At 46.3% G+C, this 23,310-nt stretch overlaps 1 protein-coding gene across 1 annotated transcript in view; it reads right to left on the bottom strand.

Moving 5' to 3' along the window:
- LOC120995968 overlaps nucleotides 1–23,310 on the bottom strand; it is a 92,565-nt gene that overhangs the window by 23,100 nt on the left and 46,155 nt on the right. The window contains exons 8-10 of the mRNA XM_040425538.1: nucleotides 10,622–10,686; nucleotides 10,377–10,522; nucleotides 7,995–8,079 (exon numbers count right to left, since the gene is read on the bottom strand). Coding sequence (XP_040281472.1) covers nucleotides 7,995–8,079; nucleotides 10,377–10,522; nucleotides 10,622–10,686 — 296 coding nt within the window. The remainder of the gene's footprint in view (nucleotides 1–7,994; nucleotides 8,080–10,376; nucleotides 10,523–10,621; nucleotides 10,687–23,310) is intronic.

Raw genomic sequence — 23,310 nt, 5'->3', positions numbered from 1 at the left:
GGAACAGCCCCCGAAGCCTGGCCGGGCAGAAGCCACATCGGAAAGAATCTGATATTCCTGATGAAAAAATGGGGTCTGTAGTCCCCTAATCTGAAAAACAGTATTGTGTGCAACGAATATCCTTTGCTAAAACCTGTATAGTTGCTTAAGCATTTTTAGTCGAGAGATATCCATCGAATTTTACTGTATAGACTGTATGCGAGTTCATGCTGAAATTGAAGGTATAAAATTGGCCATCAATAGTTTAAAATCTGCCATAAATTCAGGAGTAGTTATGAACCTGAATTAGAAGAAATAGGATAAAAACCCACATAAACTGATAAGCATAAGGTTTATCAGTAAGTATTTTTGCACTGAACACAAACATCCTTTGATAAACCTCCAAATTCAGCTGATCTCACTGTATATTTTAGCTAAGTAAAAATGGGCAATTCTTATGGTAAGGAGGATCCCAAAAAGAAATTGAATTTTAAATTTAGAACTGAAAATCATGTCCCCAAGTCTGCTGCGAATCACTCTATGGTAAAACTGTCTCCTAAAAATGAATTGGGGGAAGTCCAAAAATGTTTGTCCAGAGGCGTTTAGGTCCATTTTATACTGATCCTTGGGTTGATAATGTGTGTAAATGGACAGAAGGAATGAAATGTACTGACCAGTTAGCAAAAGGAGGGTCTTTTTCAGACTTTCATATGGCCATGATCAAGAGCCTATGTCTTAATGACAGACACTTTTCCATGGTACAAAAGAGACCCTCACTGGAATAAAATGTATATAAAAAAAACTTGTGGCCAAGCATGGCTATCTGTGCAAAAGTTTTGGACTGACTTGTGCAGTTCAAATACAAGACAGCAAAGTAAAACCCCCATTGAGATAGGGCTATTACTGAGGGATAGAATCCTTTCGCAGCTTTGGGTGGTTTTGGAGATTTCCTGTTTTCCATAGGTAACTGGTTGAAGGAAGTGTGTGTGTGTGTGTGTGTGTGTGTGTGTGTGTGTGTGTGTGTGTGTGTGTGTGTGTGTGTGTATATATATATATATATATATATATATATATATATATATATATATACACACTCATGTTTTTTTCTCTTTATCATAGATATCCTGGTGAGATGCTCCTGCTGTTTGATCGATCGGATCTCCCAGTCACGTGCAGATAATCACATCCTAATCGCAGCTCCCAGATACACCATGGATCAACCTATGTCTTTGATGGAAAGGATGTCCAACTAAACGTCCATCACCACGCCACACCTTACCACATCAGGACCTGCCTCAGAGTCAACTCCCCAAAGAATCGAACCGAAGGATGGAGCATCATCATGGAGGCAATAACACCCAAGGAGCACCACAATCGACGAGGGCAAGCTGAGGAAACCAAAGCTTCAGCAAGAGACTCAAAGAACACAGGGGACATATTAGAGAGAGGAGGGAACTGTCGTGGAAAGTTTTATTAAGCATAGGATGACTATAGTAGACTTTTTTTTGGCTTAGGAATGGTAGGTAGGTTTATTTTCTATATGCCTCCCTGTGTAAGGTCTGACCTGATTACAGTTATGAGAGCGTGATCTGGGTCAGGTCGTTGCGAGGGAAATTCTATAAATCAGCACTCTGGTCCCTACTTCCCATGTGAAAGCCGCCACCGTTGGTTTGAGAGGGATCCAATGGCTGCTGGCTCTGAGAGCAATGTTCTTAGTGAAGGCTACCAGCGGGTCCTCATCAGCAACGGTGGGGTATGGCACACTGATGCCGGTCTCACTGGACCATGGGCGCCCCAACATGGAACATTGGTTGGTGGGACTGGTGTCCATGTGAATGCTATATCACCTTTCTTGGTCAACCCTGTTTTAAAAGACCTTCCTCAGGGACTGATCCCCCCTTTTGGAACCATGTCTAACAGAGATTCACTGTGGGTCAGTAGCATATTTGTACCAGATTAAATAGATGTTGTCCGATTAGGGCCACATTTGTTTAAAAGAAGGGCCCGATTCACTTGGGAGCATTTGCGCATGTTCTGGTGTGTGTAGTGGATGGTGAGTGTTTGAGCGCCAACCCACCGCCACTCTCGGGAAATGTGCGAAGTGTACCTTCCAGGTCTTTAAAAGGTATTTCGATTGTCAAAGCATGAGGTGGAATGTACCTGCCTATCTGTAACATTACTGGGCAGCCATGTGCCATGGAGGCGGGGTTAGCCCAGTAAACGATCTAACCCGAATATCCTATTTGTAGGAGCTTGCATGCCTCATCTTCTTTCTTACTTTTCTTTCTGTCTCTTCACTATGCAGGAGATTTTTTCTACTGTGCGCCAATTACACAGAAGTTTTTTTTTTTTATCTCCTTCATAGTCTTTGGTGTCTTCATGTGTCACACCACACACGCCTTAGATGGAGGAAAACATACAGTGAGAGAGAGAGAGAGAGAGAGAGGAGAGAGAGAGAGAGAGAGAGAGAGAGAGAGAGAGAGAGAGAGGAGAGAGAGAGAGAGAGAGAGAGAGAGGAGAGAGAGAGAGAGAGAGGAGAGAGAGAGAGAGAGAAGAGAGAGATGAGAGAGAATATATATATATATATATAAATATATATATAATCTATTATAAAAGTTGGGATCAATGGTTGGATTGAAAGGGATTTTCATAATCTACTTTTGATACATCACAGATTAGACATATATTATACAGGCCTCATCTCTTGTGGAAATGCAGTACCTCGAATTGGCACATATCACACACCCTGCCAGTGCTGACACAATGGCGGCCATCCCTGAACAAAGGAGCTATTTAACATCTCACCTCACATACAATGAAAACGAACTGAGATAACACTATTCAACTTATTAGCATATAGAGGAAAACCTGTTCAATATAAAATAGCTCTTTTGCAAGTATTGTATATAGCAGATACCAAGCATTGTTCAACAAAGTTTCAGCTGTATTTTGACAACCACATGTTTCCCCAAGGCCTCTTGAGAAATGCCAGGATTGTTCCAATCGGATCTTGAGAGACAATATGCGCCCACCCCCAAAATAGCCCTATAAGTATTGTGCTGAAAAATTAAAGATGTCAGATATTTAACAACCTATGTTGACTTCCCGGTGGTTATTTATCTCCTGATCAGAAGCAAACCGGATATTCATTGCACAGGGATATATTCATGGTTGGAGGTCTGATGCCTCATCTTATACCAGCATAAACCTGCCTGAAGAAAACCACTAACAGAGATATGCCCCGAGCGGGGAGCCAAAAACAGAGCGGCGAGGAAAAGGCAGTCGAGACAGAGGCCAGCATAACACCCTCCAACCGAAAGGCGGAGTGGGCAACAGGGAAGTCATAGTAGACAGCCCAAAAGCAGAACACCTGCTACTCTGAGACGCCCGGCTCACCGCCTCACAGAAGGTGAATACCCTGAAGAACCCAAAGTGAGGTCCCCCGGACATGGATAATCGAGCACCCAAGAGAAGTTGGGTGACCCTTCCGAGAAGAGCGGGCCCGAACCTGGTAGCAGAGCAGAACTGAAGCGCAGAGGGAGCCAATAGGAAGGACTCCTACCACGGCTGCACCGAAGAGGAGGAAATTGTAGTAGGCGAGGGAACCGTAGTCCCCGCCAGAGCCAAACGTAGAATTCGAGGGCGCTGCAGACAGCACTCTCGTCCATGTGACACGGCATGCGCAGGGAAGCAATGCCGCAGGAGACGAATGGGTACGCATCTAGGAACCACGAACACTCCCCAGGTGGAAGGGCCAACGAACATGGTGGATACCATCACAACGGAACCGCAATATACAATCCCAAACCCGAGAAGGAGTACCACCTAACTCGGTGCAGTAGAAAGCAAGTAGAGCCCGTCCCGGGTCAGGTGGACAGAAAGATCTCTTCAGAGAAGAGTGCAAGGCTTGCGGCAAGCATCCCAAGAGAAACAAGTATGTCGCAAGGAGGAAGGGAGGCATACGTATGAGCAGCCCCGTAAGCAGTGAGGAAGGCCAACCCACCTACGGGAGGAGAAGGCATACACGGCCCAAACAACGCACAAGAACATCCGCTCACTGCAAAATAGTCATTCAGAGAAGGGGGCCAGCCACAGAGTCCCACAGTATCTACAGAAGTGCAAAGTGCAGCCTGAAAGGGAGTTTATGCACAAGACTAGTACGGCATGCGATGGAACGCAAGCAGTCCACCCAGAAAGGGGGGAAATGCACCTGGCAAACACTGCAGTCGGCAAGAGTGCAAAGGCCCGCCCCAAAAGAGGGTGATGCCCAAGGCCAGTACCAACTTCAGAGAAGTAAGACATACCATATTCCGCCCAGAAGGGGGCCATGCACATGGCCGCACAGTATCCAGCAGGAATGCAGGAGGTCCACCTAGTGAAAAGGGGGACATGCACAGGGTTATCCTAGCATTAAGTGATTGTGCAATAATCCACCCAACACCGAATTTCGTGAGAGTGCAACTACTCCGCCAATGAAGGGGGACATGTACAAGTCCAGCACAGCATATACAAGGACAGCTGTGAATCTCGTGAGCGTGCAAAATTCCACCCATGGAATGAGGGGTAGTCATGCACAAGGCCAGCACCGTATCCAATGGGAGTACAAGCATTCCACCCGTATCCAACGTATCCGGTGAGAGCGAAAGCACCCCGGCATGGATGGGGGTCATGCACATGGCCAGCAACGTACTAGCGAGAGAACAGCCACAGTCAGTGAGAGTGTATGTATGCCGCCTGAGGAAAGAAGGCATGCCCATGGTCGGCAGCGAATCCAGTGAGAGTGCAAGCACCCCGCCTGGAAGGGGGTCATGCACATGGCCAGCAACTTACCGGCGAGAGAACAACCCCAGTCAGTGAGTATGTATGCTGCCTGAGGGAAGGAGGCATGCCCAAAGCCGGCAGCGAATCCAGTGAGTGCAGCATTCCGCCTTTGGAAGGAGGTCATGCACATGGCCAGCAGCGAATCCAGTGAGTGCAGAATTCTGCCTACGGAAGGGGGGTCATGCGTATGGCCGGCAGCGAATCCAGCGAGAGTGCAGGCGTTCCGCCTATGGAAGGGGGTCATGCACAAGGCCAGCACCATAACTGGAGTGGGTGATGAAATCTGCCTTATAGAAAGGGCGGCATATACTTGGCCAAGCGGCCGTATCCCGGGAGAGGGCAAGAAACCGCCTAGAAAGGGGAACATGGCACCTGGCCAGCGCCGGCTAGCTGGGGAGCGAGACATGACGCCTATGGAAGGGGGGCATGCGTAAGGCCAGCACTACTGAGATCAGGCTGCAGCGTCCTGCGCAACCACAAGAAATCCGTTATTTTTTATTTATTTATTTTTAATAACACAGCCTCTGAGGCAGGAAGGGGGCCACCATACAGGGGCACAGCCTCTCTTAGAGGCAGGAAAGGGGCCAGCCATACAGGCCCATGAGGAAGCCCAACTGAGGCCGGAATTTAGCGACCCAGTAGGCCACGAAGCCTGGGCCAAAATTTTTGCGGTGCCCGGCCGACCGGGGCCGCACAGTGTCTGAGGTAGCGGCCGGGACCTGAACTGGAGTGGCGCGTGTACATACCGGCCGCGGGTGTCCACCCCGTGGGCCGGAAGGGTCAGGGGGCCGGGAAGGAGCGCCGGAGTTGCGAAGCCTGGGTCAAAATTTGCGGTGCCCGGCCGACCAGAATGCACCGACGGTCGGCCGGGGCCTGTTGGAACATCGCGCTAAGTCCATGCCGGTCGCGGGTGCCCACCCCGCGGGCCAGAGGTGAGGCCTTACGCCTCGGTCGTCAGGAGCGGGCCCCTGGCCCTGAGCAGCGCACCGGTGAGGGGATTGGGGGGGGGGGGGGGGACCCTGAGACCGGGTGCCCGTGCAGTGTTAGCTAAGGGGATAATATGCCAGAAGGGAGGCAATGCGGCTGAACCTATTCTGCAGCTAACGGTGGGGAGACAGCCAGCTGCATGTCCTAAGGAGGCCAGGAGGAGAGGGAGCAGATTGCTGCCCTGCGGCACCCCAGGGGCCAGCCTAGGTCCAGCAGGGACAGAAGGGTCCAGGGCACCAGTATGGGGTCAGGCACGCAGGAGACGTGGGAGGGGGGAGACATAGGGCTGGAGAAGGCACTCTCTCACCATCAGCCGTCTTCACCCTCGGTCCATTCCAGCAGGATCGCCCCTTCAGCTACTGGCAGGACGCTGGAAGAGGGACTTGGCGTGCGGGCGACCCTTGCGCTGGCGGGATGCAGAGCTAGGCTGCCCTGGTCCACCATGCCTTCTGTGGGGGAGGCAGCAGTGCGGGTGACCGGCACTGGCGCAGCTCAACCCCAGGAGAAACAGAGAGGTCTATTGAGTCTGTTGTCCCTGATGGTCTGGAAGAAAAAGAAAAAAGTAAAAATCTAAAATTAAACAAGGAGAAAACAGCCCTGCAGAGCAGGGAGTGTCTTGCCTCCTTGGACACTAAGCAAATACTGGTAGTCTCTCTCTCCAGGCTGAGGGTATAGCTGATGGAGGAGGGGCTTAACAGTTTTTACTTCGTGTCACGCCTCCTAAGGAGCTGAGCTATACCCAAGGTCTTCTGTGTTCCCCAAGGAAAATGGGCGAGAAAATGAGTTATCCTAGAAATATTGAGATAGGTCATCAATATCAAAATCGGCATGGGTCTGACAACCGGGACCCTCGCCGATCAGTTATTAGGAGGGGTCGGGTGCTCCATGAGCACTGCAGCCTCTTGCTAGGTCAAGTGACGTCACCGTACATTGGTCACAGCCTAGTTCCATCTCGGCCCCATATAAAATGAATGGAGTTAAACTGCAATACCGAGCACAGCCGCTACGTATGGTACAGTGCTTGGTGAGTTGCCGGGAGACAGCCCACTCACTGGGGCATCTTGGAACAGCTTATAGTCAGGTGATCTGGGACTCTAATCTCTGCTGATGTGATAATGATGTCCTATCCTGAGGACAGGTCATGAATATCAATTCCTGGATGACCCCTTTAGGCCTTATTCACACGTCCGTTGTTTCTTTCCTGATATGTTCAGTTTTTTGCGGAACAGATCTGGACCCATTCATTTTCAATGGGTCCTGAAAAAAAAAAAAAAATAAATAAAAAAAAAAAATCAGACATTGAGCTGTCCGTTTTTTTTCCAGGACCCATTGAAAATGAATGGGTCCAGATCTGGTCCAGATCTGTTCCGCAAAAAACGGAACAGATCAGGAAAGAAACAACGGACGTGTGAATAAGGCCTTAATATTCTGAATTGCTCCACCTTACTTTTTAGATTTCTCCCCGCTGAAAGCAGATGTGACAGCTATTAAACGAATAAGTGAACTATTAAGAGTGTTGTATGGATTCTAGATATTGGCGACCTACCCTCAGGACCAGCATCAGTGAAATGGTACAAGCAGTGTTACATGGCATCCTATTAAAACTAATGCATCGTCAATAGATTTCAACAGAGCCGAGCCCTGCAGAGTGATAACTGCTCTTCACAGCAGCTTTCTGCTCTTGCTTATTGAGGTTTGCTTTCCCCGCTCTATTACTTTTAATGGGAGTCTGTCAGCAGTTTTGTTGATGCAAAACTGCTAACAGACATAAGCAGGGGTAGGGTACAGTAGTTAATACATACCTCTGTCTTTGCTGCTCCTGCAAGCGCACCAGGAGCTGCGAGCGACGGCTGTAGTGATCTCCTGGTTGGATGCTATAGCCGTCACTCACGGCAGAGAGGAGGGGCTATGGGACTGCTCATCCACTGGGCGGCCTGATGCACCACAACCTAAGGGCCTGCCCCTGATGCATTCAAACTTCAAATTTTCAGCACTATGGTGATTAAATGCATGTACAGTAGTAGGTTTTACCTGTCTGTCAGCAGCTCTGCATTAACACAACTGCTGACAGACTCCGTTTAAGTGCCCTGATATATCAGTCTACCCAAAAAATCTCTTAGCTGCTAACAATACAGATGCATGTTATTTAAAACCCTCAAGTATTGGCAAACTGAAAATAAAATCCTACACGTAAAGAAGAAAAATACCTTTAATTGGAATTGCCATGGTAGAAATGCGCCCAAAGCAAGGCTTTGGTGTAGTAGCCTGCATTGCGACAGGACCCGAGGAGGTCTGAAAATAAATGAATATCTACTTATAAATAGTCCAGAAAATTCGTTTGAGAATCTGTTGCTGTATGAGGCCTCTTTCACACGAGCGTGTCCGGATAAGGTCCGGGTGCGTTGCGGCAAACCCGCGCGAGTAGGTACCCAATTGCAGTCAGTTTTGACTGCGATTGCGTTCTGTTTTTTTATCACGTGTCGTGCAAAACACATTGCACCCGTGCGATAAAAACTGAACATGGTACCCAAACTTCTTCACAGAAGTTCAGGTTTGGGTTCAAGGTTGTGTAGATTGCTATTATTTTCCCTTATAACCATGTTATGAGGGGAAATACATTCTGAATACAGAATGCATAGTACAATAGGGCTGGAGGGGTTAAAAAAAAAAAAAGATATCAATAATTTAACTCACCTTAATCTACTTGTTAGCGCAGCCGGCATCTCTTCTGTCTTGTTCTTTGAGGAATAGGACCTTTGATGACGTCACTGTGCTCATCACATGGTCCATCACATGATCCTTTTTTTACCATGGGGATGGATCATGTGACGGACCATGTGATGAGCGCAGTGACATCAAAAGGTCCTATTCTTCAAAGACGACAACAGAAGAGATGCCGAACAAGTGGATTAAGGAGAGTTAAATTTTTATTTATTTTTTAACCCCTCCAGCCCTATTGTACTATGAATTCTGTATTCAGAATGCCATTTTCCCTTATAACCATATTATAAGGGAAAATAAATTTCGGGTCCCCATCCCGATAGTCTCCTAGCAACAGTGCGTGAAAATCGCACCGCATCTGCGTTGCGTGAAAAACACACAATATAGAACATGCTGCGATTTTCACGTAACGCAAAAGTGATGCGTGAAAATCACCGCTCATGTACACAGCCCCATAGAAGTGAATGGGTCCGCATTCAGTGCGGGTGCAATGAGTTCAACTCACGCATTGCGCCCGCGCGGAAATCTCGCCCGTGTGAAAGAGGCCTTAAGCGTTCTAATTAAAGGGGTTGTTCCCCTTTATGATTTTATTTTCCTTAAACAGACTCCGGCAACGTGCCCGAACCCACAGTGGTGATCATATCTGGCTCCATGGGCCATCATCTGGTTACATGCGGGGAACATAAACTAGCCATGTGCCACATGGATGAAAGACCAACTGCATTCAGTGATTGGCAGCAGTGGTCACGTGCCCCATGTCAAATCAGGATGTGGAGGTGGGGAGACCTAGGACCTGCAGACCCGGTGGGGTAGAGATGGAGCAAAAACCCAGCAGAGGGGGATCAGGTAAATATTACCACCACCGCAGGTTCAGCCATGCTGTGGGATCTGTAAAGAACATCCTAAAGGTGAACAACCCCTTGTAGTGGAAGCTGCTAAACCATGTATTCCAAAACAGTGAGAACCCCTAATAGATATTCAGAAGCAGTCATTTTGATTAAAGGTATACAGAAAATTCAGGAGGGACACCTTCTCACAGAATGATATATGTTGTGTACTTTTAGGATTATGCTAAAGCGAATCAATGCATGGTAAATTATATACTGCTTACTAACAAAACAACATGTTTTAGAAGTGGTGTCCAGTTTTCTATGTTACTGAAACCACAGGCCTTTGGTCGGCCGTCTTACTGTCCTGCACAAACCGTGCTCCCATTTACAACCAGTCATTCAGCCTGGGTCTGGTCACATGCCCCTCCAACGCAGAACAAGAAGGCGTATCCTCAGAAATAGGACACAACAACTTAAATCTATATTAGTAAGTAGCATTATTAACCTACACTGGTTTACATTATAAAATAAATAATTAAACCAACCTTTTTAGAGGGAATCTGTCAGCAGTTGTGACCATACAAAACTACCGATAGTGCCAAGTAGGGGCAGCAGTACAAAATTAACCTTTGCAGTGATTTTATTATTCGTAGTGTGACTATGAACCTTTATTCTGCTAGGCACTGTTCCTGCAAGCGTCATGGAGGCGGTGCCACATTGAAGTGCTCTCTGCATTGGGCTGCCTCACAGCCCCTCCCCTCGTCTGAGTGACAGCAGTAGTGGTCTCCAGGTTGGTTGCTACAGTTGTCACTCAGAGGGGAGGGGCTGCAAAGCGGATCAAAGCAGAAAGCACTTCACAGTAAAGCTCTGCCTCCAGCACACTTGCAGGAGCCACACCTAGCAGAATAAAAGTTCTTATTCAAACTAATGATAAAAGCTTCCTTAAAAGGTAGACTTGTCCTTCTCTCCCCAGCGCTGTCAGTTTTGCAAGATCAAAAGATTCCCTTTAAGTTTCCTCTTAGCAAAAAATCAGCTTACCATGCCACTTTTTGACGAAACATTTTTAGCCTGTACAGGGACCCTCCGTGCCAAGCTCAGTTTGCTACAATTCCCAATGGTCACTCCCGTGTGAGACAGTATGCTGGATAATGCCTGTGGATCTGCAACAAATTCTACAGAAGTTCCTGAAATACAAATACAATACTATAAATCCCAAATCCTAGGATTAAAAAAAAAAAAAAAAAAAACACCCTCTAGAAGGCACACAGATGAATACTACTCACCTGCATTTTTCATGGGATCTCTTTTCCCTGCAGAAGATTCCACTTCTGATGTATTCTTTTCACACCTAAAAAATACACTGAAAATGTAAACAACAATTTTTCACCCCATTAAAAACACCCTATTTTTTCCTCAAGTGGGGGTGGGAAATGTAGGTGTGTCATAGGGCTTATTAAAGAGCACTTCCATTATGGAAAGGCTCATTAGTACAGGAGGACCGGGGAGCAGTGAATACAGCGCTCCCTGTGCAAGCTCTGTACTCACCACTTCCTAGTCTTCTGTGGTGAGACCTGTTCAAAGTGTGAGGATGTAGGAGGCAGAAAGAGCGCCTCTCCATAATGGGAGCAGAGAGTTGTTTTTTTTGCCTGATCTGAAGTCTCATTTGAGGTCCGATTAACATTGGGGGTCTGAAATATTTTTCTCCTCATTTTTCTCCTCTAACACCTAGGTGCATCTTGTAGGGCGAAAGATACGGTAATTTTTGTTTACTTATCCTGAAGTGATGTCACACACATTAAGTGACCACTGCATCCAATCACCGATCTCAGCGGTCTCATGTAATCATCTCCACAGAGGCCAGTGATTGCAAAGACATAGCCATACTCCACATGAACTTTGCAGTCTAAAAAGGTCCCTTTACATGAGTAGATAAAAATAAAAAATAAAATAGTAAAGTCAAGCATACAATTATAGAGTAGTATAAAACTGATCGACCGCACAATAGAGAACGGTTTAGTTTGTCATTCTTGCATGGTGTGTCGGTATGCAGAACTGGAAATTAGTAATCATTAACCCAAAATTGCTCTACCGCTATAGGAAGAAAGCTGTCAATCATTTGCATGGGGTGTCAGGGGGAGTGGACAATTCAATCTGGGGGCTCATGAAATCTGAAGACTCCTGAGCTTGTGCATTGTATTGAGCAGACTAGTGCTCAGCTCATGCTGGGGACGGTTCAATACAGATTTTAGTAAAATTACTGCATCAGTTCACATAGGGAATGTGTCAAAGTTTTATACTGCCCTATTATAGTTACACTTCTTACAATCAAACCTAACTTATAGCCAAAGCTAAACCCGGCTAAATACATTAGATCTGGGATGCCCAACCTGCGGCCCTCTAGCTGTTGAAAAACTAGAACTCCCAGCATGCATGGATAGCCTACAGCCATTAGGGCATGCTAGGAGCTGTAGTTTTGCAACAGCTGGAGGGCCACAGGTTGAGCATCCCTGCATTAGATGTAGGTCAGCCAACCCCCTTAGGTGTATGGGACTTCCCGACTCTCCTCCAACCGTAACCATTGGGGGAAAGAAGGATCAGACTGTTGGATTTCAACATGCCCAATAATCTGACAGTGGCTTACTGCTTACAAACCTCTCCCCATTTATGAACAAATGCATGTTTGGGCAAGTGGGACATCATGTATGGGGGAGAGAGTAGCGATAGCTCTTGACCAAACAGTTGGCTGACTACTATCCACTGTGTATTGCATTCCAAATCAAAAAATAAGCAATGACGTTAGAGCCAAAGACAACTCAACCAATGCAAGATGACTGTCACAACATAGCTGTCGCAGTCCCTCCCATGACCGAGATTAGAAGATCTGATAGACTGGCAGCATGCAAGGTTCTGACAGTCTCTCTGCTTTCATTTATTGCAGGGTTGTCGTTAGTATGACCACAACTCTTATTCCAGGTGCAGCTGGTGGTCATTACTGCTCTCCATCTAGTCTGGACTCACACTTCATTACCATGCGGTTGAGATTCTCTGCCTGGAGTTGGAAGAGCTGGTGTGTTCTCCTCTGAGTTCCTGTACATCCATTTTCTATTGAAGCTGAGTGTACTTCTCTTGGTATTTTGTTATTCCCATTTGCTCATTTTTACTAGGCCTCAGGGAGACGCTGGTTCATATCTAGGAAGGAACCAGTAGTCTCAGATCCAGTCACTAATCCTAGGGCTTTTCGGGGTTTCTAGGGCCTAGGTTTCCAGTGTATGAATATTCCCACCTTCAGGGTCTATTTCATACTGACAGGAGTCAGGGCTAGTTTTAGGGTTTCCATAGGTGGTCACTATTTCCCTTTCCCTAGCCTTGAGGCCTAGTTCTGGTCATTTCCTTCTCTTGTCATTCTTGTGTCCTCCCCATCCCCTACAGTGGCATTATCAACTGTCATTTTTTTTGTGTCAGTGCAGCAATAATACTATTTCTGCACTGGTCAGACAACTGCATGGACCGTCTTTGGAGGTACCTGACCTCCGCACAACTGTCTCACAGATACAGAGACCACAGGCGGCAGGTTCCGGCAGAGGGAACCAGGCCTGTCCTGAACCTAAGGTCGCTCTCCCGGATAGAATTTCCGGGGGAAGTGACAACTTTACCCTGTTCATGGAGTCGTGCAAAGAATTTTTTATGTCCTAACTATTCTGGGGAAGAGAGAGTCAAAGAGTGGGTATAATCATTTAGTTACTTGAAGGTGACGCTGGGTGGCATGGCCTAGGAGGCATGTGACTAGACGCTGAACTCTTCGCTCCGGGACGAACATCCTGTAAATCCATCGGCATCCACGATATAAGTGATTAAAAAAGCCACTCACAGCAGCGCTAACTGACACCAGAGTCCGAGTGCATCGACCGCCGGTGCTATGGAAGCGGAACAGCAGGAAGGAGAGGGAGGAGAAGATGAGCGGGCCAGCAGTGCACTCTAGACAAGATGGCACCGAGTAGGAGAGAAGGCTGCAGAGATCGCAGCACGGCTGTGAAAGTTTGCCAGACCGAATCCCCTCATGACGCCAGATCACTGGTGGATGAGCCTAGTGAAAGGCGCTGAGGACCTGGGTGTACTCACCTCTTGGTGCGACTACAGGTAGTACTGGCAGCATGGAGAAACGAGAGGGTGAGGAGGTGGTGAGAGACAACTGGAGAGGATGTAAATGCTGGAAAGTCTGCACAGTTGCCCCACTGAACCAACAATGATCAGATGTGTTTAAAGCAGTTACAAACTGCAGCACCGCGCTGATAACCCTGAATACACAAATTGGGAGCCTGCAAGAAAATATGTGTCTTATTAGACAAGACCTCAGGAAGGTCACAGAGAATTAAAGAAGAAGTGGAAGAACGGGTCAGTTGCTTGGAAGACAGTGTCTCCTTTAAGACAAGACCTGGGTAAAATCACTCATGATGTCTGATATCTGCTGAAAAAGGCGGACGATTTGGAGAACAGAGCTCGCAGGAATAATTTGCGGCTTGTGGGTGTAGAAGGCGCGAATGCTGCAGGTTTCTTTGAGCAGTGGCTGACTGAGAAATTTGTGAACGACTCCTTATCAAATATGTTTGCTATAGAACGAGCGCACAGAGTGCCTTTCCACTCTCCACCACCAGGGGCCCCTCGAGACCCATCCTGATGAACTCCTACACTTCAAAGACGGAGACACCATCTTAAGGAAGGCAAGGGATCATGAAGACTTGCAGATAAACGACAGGAAAGTGCTCATATTCCCGATTTTTCTGCAGAGGTACAGAAGAGGGCGAAATATGCGGATGTAAACGTCACTTGAGAGACCATCAAGTACCGTACTCCATTTTATATCCATCCAGGCTACGAGTGGCGGCTGAAGGAAAAGTCCATATCTTTGAAACAGCGAGTGCGGTGGTACAATGGCTGGAGGCTGACAATTTACCAGGACACCCTGAGCCATCTTCGGGATGATCTATGGACGACGGAGGGTTGTAAAGTACCAGCTTGGACGTCAGCTGCGCAGATTCTTTGGACGATTAGTATATGCAGGGGGCAGCGCATTGATTTGAAGGGTATCAGGGCACCATGGGACTCTGAGTTTTGTTATATTAGTTAAAAAGAGTCTTTGTGAGCACAGTAATGTACTTAGTAGAACTATTTGGTGATATAACTAATTGCACTACATTAAGCACAATAGGATGCATATTTGTTTATTATGTATATGTCCTGGAGGAGGGCGAATTAAGAGCTAGAGTAGTCAGAGGGGGGTATAGTCTGATTCATCCCTCAAAACAAAGAGGGGGTGGGTTCAGCACATCCCAATGCGCAGGTGCACGTTGCTATGGTACAAAGGTATATTGTATTGCCAATGCTATGCTAATAAATTAGAGATGCTTAGCAAATACATTTTGTACAAAATCATTTGAGCCAGTCTGCCGCACGCCAAGGTGATCTCTATAAGACGGGTCCTAACACTAAACTCACCTTTTGGGTGCCATAACAGACCATGAAATTCAGGAATTCTGATTCCATACCTCAGACAGAATACACAATCACATTGCCCATAGTAGCTGGGTATATTTTGGTTAATAGTTTATATCCCCGCGTTTCAAAGGGGAATGTTTTTGTATCAATGTACTTACTATGTTTGTCAGTTCTGGGGAACCGCACCATGACCAAAACATTATATGTCTCTGTACTACTAGCACTCTAGGTGAAAGGAAGGTAGAAAAGATGGACGATAGATGGAATAGGAGGGACGTCCGGAGAGTGATATTTGTGGGGTTTGATGATGGTGGTTAACGTGTTAGCATGGAATGTTAGGGGTCTCGGTGACGCAGCCAAAAGATACGCAGTGCTGAACTCCCTTAGACAGTTCCAACCTGCTATCATATGCCTCTCAGAATCGCATCTGATGGCAGAATCTGTAGCCAATGTAGGCTGTGCATGGATTGGACATGTGTATCACTCGACATACTCTAGTCATGCTAGAGGGGTCAGTGTACTTGTACACAAACAGATTCCGTTTCACTGAGTCAAATCAAATATAGATCCCAATGGTAGATATGTATGCCTACTGTGCACGATATACCAAACTACATGTATAGTAGTGGCAATATATGTCCCACCTCCATACACAGGTGAGGGGTTTAAACATGTACTAGCGTTTGTGGCTGCGTCCCCTGATGTCCCTACACTTAGTCGGAGATTTTAACATGATTCTTGATTATCGTATAGATAGCCATTACGGGACAAGTACCCCTAGTGAAAACACATCTGTCCAACATAGCAAAGGTAATGGTAAAGGCAGATTTTAGTGACATTTGGAGAATCCGTAACCCTCACTCTCGACAGTTCTCCTGTCATTCTAGTTCTCATAATTCATTATCACGAATTGATCTAGCAATAGGCAACCAACATGTACTAAGACTTGTGCGGACAGTGGAATATCTGCCCAGAAGTCTTTCAGATCATTCCCCCCATCAGAGTAGAACTGAACTTGGATTTGGCGCCTGAGAGACAGAGGTCTATGGAAATTAAATCCTTTTTGGCTGACCATATTACAGGACGAAGTGGGTATACTGGCAGAGATGCAGGAATTCATGTCAATTAACATTGGATCAGCACCGATCGGGGTAGTGTGGGACTCCTTCAAGGCATCTGTTAGGGGAATACTCATCAAGTGCATCCAAAGATATAAAGCTAGAAACAGACAATTGACACAAGCATTACAGTCTAGAGTCACAGATACGGAGTGTACTAAATACATTGATAACCCCAGTGAGGAAACCTGGTCTAATTGGATAGAAGCGCAGATGTATAAGGACCATCAAATAGAGCTAGCAAATAAGGCTTTTTTGGAAGCAGAAATACTTTGAGGAGGGCGAAAGTGTGGGACATATGCTGGCCACTGTCATTAAAGCTCAGCAGGAACCCTCATTTGTAGGGTGTATGCGAGGTGCAACAGGTATTTTAACAATGGAAGGCACAGATATTATGGCAATATTTAGCGATTACTATAAGCAATTATACTCCACTAGATCACAACGTAGAGATGGTGAAACCCAGGAATTTCTCGCTTCTGTTAGGCTGCCAGCGGAACAAATAGAGAGCCTTGAGGATCCGCTTAGTCTGGAGGAGGCAGTGGGGGAAATTCCTAATGAGAAGGTGCCAGGGTCTGACGGAATACCTGGGGAACTACTGAAAAAATAAAGATTTTACACGTTACCGGAACCTTTAGCGGTTTTTGAACAGGCGAATATATTAGGTAGATTGCCTGACTCCATGGAAGAAGCCATAATAATAGTTCTGCCTAAGCCGGGTAAAGATCCCACATGTCCAGGGTCATACAGACCTATCTCCCTACTATGCACTGATGTCAAGCTGCTGGCCAAAGGTGATTCTTAGCTCGATACACAGGGACCAAACTGGCTTTATGCCAGGTAAATCTACGGCCATCAATATCAGGCGATTATTTCTCAACTTGCAGATATCTGAGGGACAAGCGGGGATGCTGCGAAGGCTTTCGACAGCGTCGAGTGGAAGTTCCTATGGAGAGTAATGGAAACTATGGGGTTCAGACCCAAATTTGTGTCCTGGGTAAATTATAGAAGACAGACAGAATACAGACCAATGGGGCGATATCCGATGCGTTTACTCTGGAAAGGGGTACACGTCAGGGCTGTCCTCCATCGCCGATGCCCTTTGCCTTGGCTATAGAACCTCTGGCACAGATAATACACACAGATCCCAAAGTGACGGGTTTGACATATGGAGGCATAGAGGGAAATAAAATTGCACTTTATGCTGATATGCGGCTCTTTTTAGATATCAACCATTCTATACCCCGTGTAATGAAGCTTATTGAGGATTATGGTACATATTCAGGTCTAACCATTAATTGGGACAAATCGGTTATGGATTCCTTTGGATTCAGTGTCGAGATAACTCCAGGATAAAATAGCCGCCTTACAAGTGTCCAATACGTTTAAATACTTAAGGATACAGGTAACCTGTAGATCACAGGAGTATATAGACTTAAACTTGAACCCATTGTTAAACAGTAGTGCCCAAAAGGTTGATAGCTGGTGTAAGCTGCAACTATCTGTCATTGGAAGAGCAAACTTAGTTAAAATGGTGCTGATGCCGCAATTTCTATAAATTTGCATAATAGCCTAGTGTGGATACCAATGAGATACTTCTACAAAATACAGGGAGTATTCAGGGCCCTAATATGGAAAAAAAACAGTCCCCAAGAATTCGCTTAGAGACCTTACAGAGGGAGAAGGATAGTGGCTGACTGGTGATCCCCAACCCATGGTTGCACTTTCTAGCAGCACAGGCTCAGCAATGCAAATCCTGTAGCACTATGGGTACCTCAGACTCCATTTATGCGATGTCTTATTTGGTGGGAGGGAGAACACCTGGATATATATTGGAGCTTGGTTCTGTGATCCGCCCGTCTAAGAGCCCCTTGCTATCACTCTGTGAAACGCACAGACTTTCACAGTTATACCCGATACATAGGGTATACAGAACACCTGAGTTCCGACATGAGATAGGTGTATACGTGACACATCTAACTGCCCCAAATGCAATATTCCAGGGGCACATATATTACACATGTTTTGGGAATGCACTGCCATAGGCCCTTTTTGGAATATAGTATTTGACATCATTTTTAAGGTGTTTGGGATCAGATTACCAGCCGAACCACTGATGTGTGCTGGGCCTGTTGCAAGGGGATTCCACAACAGATCTTAATATTGGCATAAGTAGATCACTGTATCAGGCTAGTCAAGTATTGGATAAGCACTGCTGTACCGGCCAAAGAGGAATACATTGCGCGCATGAATGTTATAATTGGATTGGAAAGGTGGGTGCATCTTAAAAAGGGGAACGATTAAGAAGCTTGAGTCTATATGGGGACCATAGCTGCGAACGCCAGGACTACCCTCTGGACGTCTCCTGGCTCTACAATTGGGGCGAAATGCTAGAAAGTGTCGAAAAGAAGTAAAAACAATAACTTTATTGAAAGTCATGATATAGTAGAACAAGGGATGCAACGTCATAGGTACAGAGAGAGATAGTCAAGCAAAATGACAATACGGCATGGTGCAGGTTAGGGGAGGGTTCTTCATTCTTGTATGTTCAAGATTGTTTATTAATGTATCCAAATTGGATTTGTACCTGTTTACAGAAATGTACTTATGCTGGATCTATAAAATGTACTTATCCGGAAAAATCTTAATAAAAACAATTTGATAAAAAAAATAAAAAAAATTTTTAAAAAAGTAAAAAAGTGACTCAGTCTTGGGATTTTTCGTTGCCGATCAGATAACAATCCCTCCGGTCGGTAGACTTTTTCGGAGCTCTAGGTCTCATCTACAATGACCCAGATCGGATCTCCCTGGCCGAGACCAAGTCGCGTGGCTGACGGCAGGGAGAGCGTTCTGCGGAGACCTATTGCTCTGAATTTAGGAGATCGGATACGGAGTGGAATGACCCAGCTCTCCGTAGTCAATTCTGTCAAGGGTTACCCAAGAGCCTGAAGGACGCATTGGCGTTTCATGAATATCCTGAGTCATTGAAAGCGGCCATGTCTCTTGCTGTACGTATTGATAAGATGCCTGAGGGAGAGATCTAAGGTTCCTCACGCTCAGGACATCCTATGGGGGAAGGGGGGGGGGGGGGGGGGGGGGGGGGGGGGGGGGAGGAGCGCTACCCCTGGACCGAGTGATAAGAACTTTAGGAATAAGAGACTCTGCCATTTCTGTGGAAAAGGGGACATTTTATTAACGCATGTCCTTATGTTAAGCATCAAGGTGAAAGAAAAAAAAAAAAAGAAAAGTTTAGTCATCATCTTACTCTTGGTGGTGTGGGTGGGGAATCTGAGAAATTACTTTTAACATTTGCCAGTAGTACCAGATTTCTCCTGCCTGCCAAGGTGGCGCTAGACTCCAAAACTGAGGGAATTGAAGTGTTTGACAGTGGGGCAGGGATTAACCTAGTTGGTCAGTTCATATGCATGGGTTGACAAGTGCATTAGACAAAAATATTTCGGTGTTTGCAATTGATTCCGCTCCACACATGGTGCAGGACATTTGTTTAAAAGGTGGGTGATTTTCATCAAGAATCAATTTAGTTTTGTGCTGGAGGGTCTGCTTGCTCCTTTGATGCTAGGTTTAACATGGTTAAGCAAACATAATCCTACCATCGATTGGCAAGAGACAGATTCTTGATTGAAGTGATTATTGCATAGACAACTGTCTTACCACATCGCTTTCTGTTGCAACCACTGAAGTTGTACCTTTGTTTAGTTAAGATTTTTCTAATGTATTCTCTGAAAGTGGAGACCAGGAGTTACCTCCACATAGGGAGTATGATTGCCTTGTCAACCTTATTCCCAGAGCTAGATTGCCCAAGTCTAGGTTGTATAATCTTTCTGAACCCAAAGAATAGCCATGCGAGAATAAATCACCGAGAGTTTTGCTAAATCTCATATTAGACCATCCAAATCCCCAGTGGATGCAGGGTTCTACTTTGTTAAGAAAAAGGACGGAACTCTTAGGCCATGTTTGGACTTCCGAGAGCTTAAATCGCATTAAATGTCTGTGATCCTTATCCCCTTCCTTTGATCCAAGATTTGCTCAATCAGATTGTCGGTACCAAGATGTTCTCCAAGTTCAATTTGAGGGGGGCATATCATCTGGTAAGGATCAAGGAGGGGGACAAATGGAAGACATCCTTTAATACCCCTGAAAGTCATTTTGAGAATGACCTTCCCCCAAGAAAGGTACATCACAAAGCATCTGCCTTGACGTTCTTAACCCCAGGGCGATAGGTGACAACGAAATTAAATTTGGTAAACTACGACCATCTGGCCTGCCTTGGGTTCAGATGTTTAGCAGACTCCAGGTAAACTAGATTCTTGTGATCGGTAATTACTGCAATAGGATGAATCGCTCCTTCCAACTAATAACACCATTCCTCAAAAGCCAACCTAATGGCCAGCAACTCCATTACCTATGTCATAATTTATTTCAGCAGTTGAGAGCTTTTTAGAGAAGAAAGCACATGGGCGCCATTTACTAGGTGAAGGACCCTGGAACAAGACTGCTCCTACCCCTACCTCTGATGTGTCAACTTCCACAATAAATAGCTGTGACACATCAGGTTGTACCAGTATAAGAGCAGAAGCAAAACGCTCCTTCACAGCTGAAAAGGCTTGTAAAGCCTCATCAGACCAGACATAGATCTGAACCTTTCCTAGTCATGTCTGTTAACAGTTTAACAGTAGAGTAGTTCAAAATAAATTTACGGACGACTTCCGGTTCCGGCGCGCACATGTAAGGAGGTGAGCAGAGAGAGCTCCGTCACCCCAGACACTAATAGCGGGTGTTGCTGAGACCTGGGGCTTCATCACCCCGACTATACATCTCCCCGACAGAGGGAGGAAAATGGAGAAGTTTGTGCGCAATGGCACCCCGCTAACCAGCTCGCCTCTCCCGCCGCGCGACCTAGCTGAACTCCAGAAAGGCAAGATGGCGGACGCTAGGAAAATGATTACCCGCTCGTCCTCACAAACTTCTCAGCCACAAGAAGCGGAGGAGCTAATACTCACACAGCTGGAAGGGGCTCAGACTGGCGATTTAGAATCTTCCTGCAGAGAAGTGGCCATAGAGGTAGCAAAATTATTGGCGCCAGACATAAAAGCCACTCTGGAAGCTACGATCTCAACTTCTTTAAAGCAGCTGCAGGCCACAGTGAATCAGCACTCGGAGCAAGTGCAAGAACTTGAGCAGAGAATGGGCATTGTGGAAGACAAGCTGGAGAGAGTCCATACCCAGCTCAGGGACGTTACACAGTCTAAAAAGGCACTCCGAGACAAAGTTGAGGACTTAGAAAACAGGTCCCGCAGAAGCAATCTGCGTATTCTCGGTTTACCGGAGAACATCCCAGCGCATCAGCTATTTTGGATCTGCTCAGACGAGCTACCACAGGCGTTGGGACTCCAGGCCCCAGCAACGGTCGAGAGGGCGCACAGAGTCGGCCCACCGCAAGATACTGGCGAGTCAGAACCGCAGAGGAGGCCCAGAACGACCATAGTAAAGTACCTGAAGTACACAGATAAGGAGGCCATCCTGTCCAAATATAGAAAGCTCAAGCAACCGCTCAAATTACGCGGCCATCAGATTTTAATTTTCGGGGACTACTCCATGGAGGTCTCCAAGAAAAGGAGAGCCTTTTCACAAATATGCACCCAGCTAGTAAATAAGAAAGTAAAGTTTGCCCTGATTTACCCGGCGGTTCTGAGAGTGTTCAGGACGGATGGAGGAGTGGACACTTACCTTTCACCTTCGGATGCAGCAGATGCCCTGGAGGACTGCAACATACCAAGAGACCTAGCCACAAGATCGCCTAATAGGGGAACTGATTCGCCAAGAGAGGGTCATTTCGATAAGGCAAGAGCTTTACCTGGGACATCTCAGAGACTAAAAAGAAACCCTGCTTCCAGCCCGGACTGGGGATAACCGCACTAAGTTTCATTTAGTTAGCGGGGAGCCCCAAACCAATGCAGTGGTTGGCGACTCACGTTTGTAAAGAACTCAGTAAGAAATATATGTTTTTTTTTTTTGTTTTTTTTCATGTGTTGATCAAGTCTAGCGGAAGGGAGGTTAGTAGGCAAGTTTAATACCATGTTTGCATTATGTCTGGGGGGAGGAGGTCGGAATTGGAAGAAGTGGTCTTAAGAAATGGACTCTGGGCTGGAAGTACGCAGCAGTCTAACCCAGGTCGGTGCGAAAAAAGAGGAGTCTACAGAAAATTTGCTGCTCTGTTTAAGCGCTCTCAAAGTTCTCAGGGGAGAGAGTGTCTACATGTTTACCGGGGTTATGTTGGGAGGGGAGATTATGTTTATTATGCCATCTAATAACTTGAATTGCAATTTCACTAACGGGCTTTATGGGGGGTTGTTCGCCGGGAACCGGCCTCCCAGAGGTGCTTCTACTTTACTAATACCATATATCCAGCTCAAATGATTAAATTGGTATCCTGGAATGTCAGAGGGCTGAGGTCTCCTCATAAAAGAATAATGGTCCTACGCCACCTTGAGATTACAGGCTGATATAGCCTTGATCCAGGAGACGCACCTTGGGGAGGCTGATTTTTGGCGGATGAAGCGCATGTGGGTGGGACAAGTATATGGATCTCCCTCAGACGGAAGAAAAGCAGGTGTGATGGTGTTAATCCATAAGAAGCTTAGATGCGAGGTTTTATCGATGGTTGGGGATGATAAAGGTAGATTTTTGAAGCTTGACCTAGACACCGATGTAGGCGGGTTAACATTGTTTAATGTATATGGGCCTAATGCTATGCAAGCTAGTTTTTTCTCAGAATTGGAACTGAAGGTGGCGCAGGAAAGTTGTGATAGTATGATAGTAATGGGCGACCTTAATGTAGTTCATAACATTCAGGAAGACTGTAGGAAGGTAGGGGCAGTGGATATGCAGAGACGAGGAACTGCTGTTCAGAGACTGACACTTGACTCCTTTTTGCAATCTACTGCCCTGAAAGATGTTTGGAGGCACCTAAACCCAACGGAGCGTGAGTTTACACATTTCTCACCCGCTCATCAGTCATGGTCCAGAATAGATTATGCACTTATTTCACCAGGACTGATGAGGAAGGTGAAGGGAGCAGAGATACTGGATATTCTAATATCTGATCATGCCCCAGTATCCCTTTCGGAAAATGTACCCAGAGGTACAGATTATATATGGCGCATGCCCAGTTATTTGGCCACAGATGAAGATTTTCTCCTACAGCTGAAAGGGTGGTGGTGGGAATTTACAGACACTAAGGCTGCGTTCACACGGGCGAGATTTCCGCACGGGTGCAATGCGGTAGGTGAACGCATTGCACCCGCACTGAATCTGGACCCATTCATTTCAATGGGGCTGTT

The sequence above is a fragment of the Bufo bufo genome, chromosome 3 (genome assembly GCF_905171765.1).
Source record: "Bufo bufo chromosome 3, aBufBuf1.1, whole genome shotgun sequence".
Lineage (NCBI taxonomy): Eukaryota > Metazoa > Chordata > Amphibia > Anura > Bufonidae > Bufo > Bufo bufo.
This window is presented reverse-complemented; position numbering and strand designations above follow the sequence as displayed.